At 40.8% G+C, this 9621-nt stretch overlaps 1 protein-coding gene across 4 annotated transcripts in view; it reads right to left on the bottom strand.

The window, feature by feature from the left end:
- The window catches only part of DYNC1I1 (dynein, cytoplasmic 1, intermediate chain 1), a 245306-nt gene that overhangs the window by 61020 nt on the left and 174665 nt on the right, over nucleotides 1-9621 (bottom strand). For all 4 annotated transcript variants that reach the window (XM_006779241.1, XM_006779240.2, XM_006779242.2 and 1 more), the window contains one exon: nucleotides 2716-2862. In XM_006779241.1, the coding sequence (XP_006779304.1) occupies nucleotides 2716-2862 (147 nt within the window). The remainder of the gene's footprint in view (nucleotides 1-2715; nucleotides 2863-9621) is intronic.

The raw sequence follows: 9621 nt of genomic DNA, 5'->3' as shown, positions 1-9621 counted from the left end.
TCGCGATCACATCATCTCTTTTACCCAGTTGATGGACAGTCAACTAAGTCCCTATGTCTTTTCCATACCATATTCCTACAGAAACTTTCCAATGAACCAGCTCTAGTGGATCTTGCATGGGAGATCTGAAACTGAATGTTATCCTGACCAAGTCCCTTAATATCAAAGGGCCTGCCTAACTGGTGGGGGGACTGTGGACAATGCTTTTCCTCAAGTCTCTCCTGGGGTGTGTGGGACCTGAAGCAGTACGCAAAGGCAAGCCCTGAGCCACACATCCTACAAAGCTCTGCCCGAAAATCAAGTGGGAGAATGGGTGAAACGAATTCACACCTAAAAAGAGCAGACTTAGCAAAACTGAAGAATGGTAGGCAGGAAATGACAAGAATCATATGTAGAATATAAAACAGAAAGAAGCAAAGGAATGACCAGGACAAACAAACAAAAAATCTCAATAACACAGCCAACAGTATAGTGGTTACCAGAGAGGAAGATGTGTCGGGGGAGGATGAAGAGGGTAAAGGGGATTAAATGTATGGTGTTGGAAGGAAACTAGACTTGGGATGATGAGCACACGATGTAATATACAGATGATGTATTATAATATTATACACTTGAAATGTTTATGTAATCTTATTAACCAATGTCACCCCACATTTTTAAATTAAAAATCCCTGAAGATGGGAAAGCAAGGTCCAAACAGTGTTATGGACCTAAAATCTACATAGGGTTTTTCAGCAAGAGTCCACTGGTTTAGTTGTTGTTGTTGTTGTTAACCATGGAGCATCAACACAAATCACCAAGACCCTAATGGACTGGGACTCCCATGAATGGGTATAGTAGGGAAAAAGGCAGCTAGAAGAATGTGTAGAGCCAAATGCCTAGAGAAGGAATATGTGTGGTAGCCCCTCCCTGGCTTTAATCAGTACTACTGGCCTCTGCTTTCATGAGTAATAAAACTCAGTTTAAAAGAAAAGACAGAGATGTAAAGAAACCAGAACAGAAGCAGACACGTGGGCATGTCTACTCATACACAGACACAGACATACACAACTCTACTTAATGAAAAGAAAAAAGCATTGGTAGAACTAATTTTTCCTGTTTAGATGCCAGATTGTTTTTATTTATTTTAGGAATAAACTTACTGTGTGGCAGAAGGCTTTTGCTTTAATTAGGGTTTCCTGTTGTCTCAAATACATATGTGTGGTGGGTGTGAAAGGAAATTAGTTAGTAATCTGTGGTGGACCTCTTTTTCCTTAACCACTTTTGATCCTGGTACCAATCAGTCAGGCATTAGTGGAAGTTGAAAGACAGTCACAAAATTGACTGTGCACTTTTTAAGCTATGGATTCAACAAAATACAGCAAAAGAGAAGAAGAAATTGTTGTTTTATTTTCTAACAGAAATAATGTCACTGTTTGGCAATAATTGTCTTTTCCTTGTGACAATCACATCCTAAGCTATTTGACAAAGAAAGGTGAACTCTTTGGAAGATCTGGATTTTGACTCTCCCCAAAAGCTGATTGCTAAATAATCTAACGTTTGGCTTTGTAATTTTTTGAAATTTCAGAAGGTATGCTCGCAAAGACACCAGATAGACACATAGAGCCAAGGAGTGTTTTCACGCTACTGGAGCAAACACCTGCACCAAGCCCATCTTCTCATGGGTCACCATTTTCTGTTATTAGTGTGGAGAAATGGGGTAGGCCTGAGCAATTTTCCAAGATCCCCAAGAACTAGTTTCACCTGCATGTGTCTTGGGCCCCAGTCAATAAGAATTAAGACTAACTTGGTATTTGTCATTTCCCATTGTCAATCTTACAAGAGTGGAAGAATTTTCCTCTTCATGGTCTAGCTAAAACAGCCAATAGTCCTTTTTTAAAGCTAGAGTGGTTTTGAGGCCAGCAGATGAAACAAGTGAGGCAACCCCCTTAAGGAAACTGAAACAATAGTAGAGCTGTTTCCCTGGGCATAATTTGGGCATTTCAGAGAAGGAACATCAGTTACCCTGAATGTCAAGGTAGCAAGGATTGATGGAGACATGCCTGTCTTCCCATTCCTCTTAACAATTGCTAAATACACCTGTCAGTCTCTTAAAGGAAATGACAGAGTAGTTGTCTTCCAAACACTATACTAAACCTCTTCTGCTAAATTATGGGTAATGGTTTTGAGATGTTAACTTTTAACCTTAGGGATTATTTTGTCACTGCAGACTTCACTGTTGAGACTTACATCATGCATTCCAGAATTTAAAGCCACAGCGCTCCCTCCAATCACAAGTGGAAAAGGCCTATTGGCACGTCTCAGGTGCCATCCACACACATGAAATGCTTACTCTTCATGGTCTGTTTGAGAATGACTTTCTATCTTAACATGTAAATGTGAAGGGTTTGTTTAGGGAAACAATTTAACAGATGCCTTTCCTAAAGTTTCTCCCTCTGTCCATTTTTAGCTTGCATCCACTCTCAAAGATAACCTTTGGGACATCCAAAGAAATCCTTTGTATGTGCTAAAACTTGCAGATTATTGAGAGACTTCTCTAACCCAGTGCTTCCACCGCCTACTTGGCACTCAGCTTTATTTTAGTCAGTCAGGATCTAATCACTATAAATTGGATACTTGGAACTTGGAGTTACTGAAAATATTGTACTTTTGTCAGTTACCCCTTCTTTCAGGGGTTGGCTGGCTAACAGGGGATGTGACAAAAGCTTGACTTACTGTGTGTGCAGCAGCTGACAAGGGTGTCCGCTGCACTGGCGTCCTCCGATGACTGCGATTATCCCACAGGACTATCTGGCCCGAGTACGTCCCACCAACCACCAAGTTGGGATGGAACCGAGCAAAGCAGACTGACATCACAGAGGACTGTAAAGAAAAGGGGAGAGAGGAGCACCGTGAAAGGCTTGGAGAAAGTTTGTTTCTTCCTGAAGAGAAAACAGTTCATTACATAAACCCAACACACTCTGGAAAACATAAAGCAATGATGAAGTGCAGAGTGAGTAGGACATTTTGTACACAGACTTTCCCTTGAGAGGGTGGCCAATGGTTACCCCTTGAAACTTGAAATCTGAAGTCCTGGCCAGGTCATCAAATAGGCATAAAACCTATCTGATGCACATCATTGCTTTGTGGTCTGGAAAGCTTGCTATATGGACATTTCCCATTGACCAATAAAACTGTATCAGAGCTAATATTAATTCTCCACTTTACAAAGCCATCCTCTGCTTTGAGGTCATGGCCACATCAAGTTATACTATGGACAGGGTTGGCAAGGCTTTGAAGGCTTTCAAGATGGGGTGCTTTTTCTGTTTTTGGCTTCGTGTAGACTTCTAGGAAGGGAACTGACCTCAGGCTGATCCAACTGGTTCCTCCTCAAATTCCCTCGCCTCCCATGAGCATTCTCCTGACCTTTATCCTGCCCACTTCAGACAATTCTTAATGTTATTCTTTGCCTATTTTAACAAACAGTCAGAAATGGATTTCAGTCCAACTCTGCCATGGCCTGTCATAGCGTCGTGAATGTGGTTTCTGAAATTCCACAAAAGACTACTGGGCACAACATTTTATAGGAAATTGCTTAGTGGAGACAGAGCCATGATATACTTAAAATCAGACAAGTTGGCTGGTCCACATCAGCTCAGAAGTCCATTTTGTTTCCTGTAGCGGTTTCCATGTTTGTGTTTATGTGCAGAAGTAATTGTTTTTAATAAATACATTTCATCCCTTTAATTAAATTCAATAAATGATCTTATGTGTAAGAAAGGCATTGTACCAGGCATGATGGGAATACAAAGGTAGTCACTGCTCTCCACGAATTTGTGCCCTGGTGAAGGAAAAAGGCAGGCAGGCAAAGTTGCTGCTGATCCATCCGTGCCAGTCCATGCCTTTGTATGAAACTGAAAAAGGTGACTCTGCACAGACACAGTCATGCAGGTGGATGGGTGCCATGGCAAGCGGAGTAAGGTGAATTTTTGTCCTCACAACACCCTGCAAGTGTGCAGGACACAACTTGCAAACATAACTAGCTGCCTTGAATGTGGTATATGCCATGACTAAATCATAGGAGCACATGTGTATGATGGGGGAAGATTTGTTTTAGCTAAGAAAGAGAAGAGAGGAGAGTGGAAAGGGCAGGATGGTTAGAAAGACCACATGGAAGGGAAGATATATGAAGTATGAACGTTCAACAAAGAGAGAGGAGCCCAGCTGGTATGGCTCAGTGGTTGAATGTTGACCCAGGAACCAAGAGGTCGCCAGTTTGTTCCCGGTTGGGGTACATGCCCAGGTCATGGGCTCCGTCTCTAGTAGGGGTGTGTAGGAGGCAGCCAATTAATATTTCCATCTCTCTCCTTCTCCCTCTCAAATCAATAAAATATATTTTTAAAAATCCAAACAAACAAAAAAAACAAGTGGAGAGGGAAATAAAAAACAGAGATGGATAATGGGAAGGAAAGACTAGAGGCACCAAAACAGCCTAATGAACAGCCCACAGTCTGGTTTGGCTGGGAAAGAGGTTGCATGGAAGAGGCCAGTAGTAGGAAATGTGGCTGAAGAGGTCACCTGGGCCAGACAAGACAGGGCCTTGAGTGGCAGGCACTCTTTGGCTTTCTGTGGACAACAGCAAGAAATCATAGCTTTCTGAGTAACAAAGAGGATCAAAGGTTGTAACTGACAAGCCAGCAAAGTAAAGAAGTGATTGGGGAAAAAAAATTATGACCTCTTTCTAACTGGGAAGCTAAACACCCATTTCTAAAAAAATCAGATCTGCTACCAGCCTAAGGCTTTCTAGTCAAAAACAGTCTCAGACACGCTGAGGTAGATTAAAGAATGTGGACTATTTTTCAATGTCACGTTTTCCTAGTTTGAATGATTTTCAGTTCCAATTCCTTGAACATGTTTCAATGGAGAACATGCATGTATGCTCCAATCTGGTTTTCATAAAGTTCAAGAATAACTCTCAATAATGATACTGAATTAAAGAAAAAGAAAATAATGCCGGTCAGCTTCTTGTTTTACACATCCCACAGAAATGATTCTTAGTTTTCAATTGATGAAATTCTTATGTTGCTTGAGCTATGTTGGAAATGTTTTCTTTAAAGCTTCAGAAAGACTTAAAATTATCCAGGTGGTACCAACAATTGAATTTACCAAAGCTCCAATCAATATGGACAAAGGAATGTCATTGAATTAGAAAAAATCCAGAATTTGACCACTTGATTGCTTCTGCGTTTCAGTTAAATCCCAGCAAATACTGATCCAAAACTTACACAGTTTGTTGAGAGACTAAACTAGAGAAAAATGAACAGTGTGGGTATTTCTACAAAACTGAAACACACAGTCAGCAATCAACTAGACTCCAACCCCACAAAGTGAGAACTCTACTTCCTACTTTTTCATTCATTTGTTTGTTTACTCTCCATTCATCACAGCGAGTGCCCACTAAGTGCTAACCCAATCACTTCAAAAAATTGTAAATGTCACAAAAGCCCCTCATCTCAAATTCAGAATTCTATCTACATTTGATAAAATGTCAAATTAATGCTGACAAAGAGTAACAACCCATTGGGACACTACAGTTCTGCCACCAGAGGCTACTCTGTTTTACTGCAAACCAGCCTTTACAATATCTCCATGAGGAATGGAGTGGACATACTTATTTTATATTTGAAACATTAGAAATGAAGGAGTATCTATGTGATTCTTAAATGCCCACTTATTTTTAAAGCTGAATACATGAATTATACTATATAGTCTCTGTGTTATAGAATATATATAAAGGCTCAAACCAGATCTCCAGGGTACGCCACGTCTAACATGCTATCATTCATATGGAAACGTTAAGGAAGTATGATCTCAATTATCTAGATGTAACGTTTAGAACTTGGTCATTTCTTGAGATGTTTTTAAGTGCACTGATGTTTGATGTAATGGTGGCAAATGTTTGGATGACTGACTAAATTTTTTATTTTTCATCCAAATGCTTAGGTTCCTTTTGAACACTCCCCCAACTCAGTGCTGATGGAGAAAGCTCCTCTTCTAATTTGGAAAGTATGCATCAACCTCCTAGGAGCAGAGTGTCTTGGAAAAAAACCTTGCAACCTCCGGCTGTTCATGCAGCTACTGATCTAGTTGTTGCTGCCAATTGTCATGGAATTTATAGACTGTCAGCACAAAGAGCAAAGGATGATATTGTCCTGTCAGTTACAGCCACGGCTAAAGAGTAAAAAGGCATTCCAGAAAACCTGATTGACACTAAAACATGTGATTTTTGTTGTTCTCCTTTTTAACAGTACACTTTCTGAGGCATATTCTATGAAAAGCATTAATAATATAATTTTTACACAATTTAATCACTTTCCTAGGCATTTAACATGTTGTATTAATTCAGTTATTCAGTGTCATAATAAAGCATTATTAAATTACATGGTTAATACAATTTAGACAAACAGAATCAACTGGAAATGAGAAGTTTCCCTACCTTGTTATTCTTGGCTCTATAAAAATGTATATCTCTCTCTATATATTTTTGTAGTTTTAACTTTTTACCTATTTTATTTTTCTTTACAATATTAGAGTCTTAGAATTATTTTGAGAAATAATATATGGCCTTTATGCATTCAAATCAAGTAGTTTACCCAAGTGGAAAAATAATGATCAAGTTGACAAGAATTTTTAGATGATGCTGTCTACTCAAAGCTCCCCTCACTCTACATGTGAACTCTGTTTTCAGACGGCCAGTGATTTCACTGATGTGGCCATGCTGACAGTCAACTCAAGGGCCCAGAAATGCAAGCTCAAATGTTAAAGGCTTGATGTAAAACTGATGAGCCTGACCGACTATATTCAAACTAGTAACACACGAGGCATAATTCCAGGACGAGTATCACATCTTGATGATTTGTGTAGTGTATAGTTCCCCTAAATTATGACAAGCAAGGTGTAGGCTATGCTTTCAGGATCAGGCCATCTCTGTTGACCATTTTCGGTGTCTTCTGCAGAGGCGGCGCCCCTTTCCCCATATTGCCCATGTCCACTTGAACACGAGTTGACCCTCTAAACTGGGTTCCACACCTTCATCATCCATTTTTGAGACAAGGCAGTTTATTTTACCCCATTCACCGAGGGAATTCCACTGAGACGAGACGGGTGGGGACTTCATTTTTAATGTCTCCCTCCGCTCACTGCACACCACTGTACTCAATTGCAGTCAGCCCAACCCCTTCTTAAGTGGCTGTGGGGGCTGTTTTCTATTTTACAGAGCTAATCCAGACCAGCTTAGGGATGGTACTTCCCCTTAACCACAGACCCAGCTGCCTAGGACAAATCGCCCTTGGCCATTGCTGGCTGGGCAGCCGGTCCCCTATGCTCACATTTGATCTGGTTTGTCCTTCTGTGTATGGCACTCAGCCCACTCTCCAGCCACCATGCCTGGGTGGGAGCAATAAGGGTCTTGCATTCAAAAGTATCTCCTATTTCAAGTACCATCTCTTTTGGGGAGATGTTGGTCCCAGGGAGGGAATGGCCATATTGTTGCCATATGCTGTTTAATGGTGGCTGATATTTTATTTGCCTAAAAGCAAATGCCTGACTGTCAGAGGGCTCTGAGGCAGACAGATCAGATGCTTCTGGCTACTAGTGAGCTAGTGTGTATTTCTGCAAGTACCTAAGAAACTCACAGAGATATTTCTTTTGTTAATGGAAACACATGGAATTGGAGAACACAGCTGGTGAAAACCTCTCTTATAAAGGCAATCATGTGGTACCAGGCATCTGACTGCATGCAAGGTGTAAAGGTGCTAAAGCCAACCACAGGAGTCACAACTTGGGCACTTAACTTGAATGGAGATGAAAGAAAAGGGTTTTGTTTCCTTCTGAGCTCTCTTTTCCTTTGCCTAAGTTTCTATCCCAGGTGCACATGGCATTCTTCTAAACTCTAAGAAGAGTGACCATCTACTCAAAGTTATCACCCCATTAGAAATTAACTTGCATGCTACTTCTTGACAGAGTTTGTATTTAAGAAAAAAAGCAGCTCATGCTAAAATTTGATTTCCTAAGATTAGAAACCAGTCGTTCTGAGATTTTCCTTAGAATCCCTTGCAATTTTTATGCCTTTCAATATTGAGACTATTCTGTGCCCAGACCTGTGTGCTGAAAATACAAGTTAGTGATCAAACCACACTGAGATGCCATTTCACATACATTAGGATGGCTGTAATTGTTAAATGTTTACATGTCAATTATCTATACCAATAATAGAGGAATATGCAAATTGGCTGAGACACTGTCAGGTAACGACCAATCAGTATGGGGCGGGGCCGCAGTGGAGAGCTCTCAGCATGCCTGCACCAGGGGTCCGAAGGGCACGGAGAGGAAGGGAGAGCAGATAGGTAGTTAGGGAGATCAGGCCAGGAGGAGAGAGCAGTTAGGGGGATCAGGCCAGCAAGGGAGAGCAGTTAGGGCCATCAGGCTGGCAGGGGAGCAGTTAGGGGCATCAGGCAGGCAGGCAGGTGGGCAGTTAGGAGCCAGTGGTTCCAGATTTCGAGAAGTTTCCCAGATTGGAGAGGGTGCAGGTCGGGCTGAGGGACCCCCTCCTCCCGTGCACGAATTTCGTGCACTGGGCCTCTAGTACCTCAATAAAGCTGGGGGAAGAAAAAAAGGAAAATAAGTGTTGGTGAGGATGTGGAAAAACTGGAACACTCATACAATGCTGATAGGAATGTAAAATGAGACAGCCACTCTGGAAAACAGTCTAGAACAGTGGCTCTCAACCATGGCTGCACATTAGAATCACCTGGGAATCTTGTTAAAATCCTGATTTCTGGGCCTCATCCTCCAGAAATTCTACTTCTTTATTATTGGGTGGGGCCACAACATTAGTAACAAAGAAACAGAATTTCAGGGGGATGAGGCCCAGAAATCAGGATTTTAAAAAGATTCCCAGGTGATTCTAATGTGCAGGCAAGGTTGAGAACCACTGGTCTAGAAGTTCTTGCAAAAGTTAAAACAGAAAGTTAACATATAACCTAGTAATTCCACTCCTAGGTATATGTCCAAGATAACTGAAAACATATGACTAAACAAAAACATATACATGTATGTTCACAACAGCGTTTATAGTAGCCCCAAAGTGAAAACAACCCAAATGTCCATTAACCAAGGAACAGATTAACAAGTAGGAAATCCATACAATGGACTATTATTCTTCAATAAAAAAACAACAACGCAGTACTTGATGCATGCCATCACATGGATGACCCCCGAGAACATTATGCTAAGTGAAAAAGTCACGAAAGACCAGATAGTGTATAATTTTATTTCTATGAAATGTCCAGAATAGGCAAATCCATACAGGCAGGAAGTAGATTAGTGGTAGCTCAGGGATGGGAGCCTGGAGAGAATGGGATATAGGATTTATTTTTAGGGTGGGGTATCGATAAAATATTCTGGAATAGATAATGGTGATGGCTAACAACTTTGTGACTACACCAAAAAACACTAAATTGTACACTTTAAAAGGGTGTATTTTTGGTATGTGAATTATATCTCAATTTTTAAAAAAGTGTGTAGACATGATTTTGATCTCATGGAGTTTATCAAGCTTTTATTATCTTCAGGACCTGTCTC

This window comes from Myotis davidii, unplaced genomic scaffold (assembly GCF_000327345.1).
Source record: "Myotis davidii unplaced genomic scaffold, ASM32734v1 scaffold187, whole genome shotgun sequence".
NCBI classification, from domain to species: Eukaryota; Metazoa; Chordata; class Mammalia; order Chiroptera; family Vespertilionidae; genus Myotis; species Myotis davidii.
The sequence above is the reverse complement of the archived record's forward strand: the minus strand, read 5'-3'. Positions and strand labels throughout refer to the sequence as shown.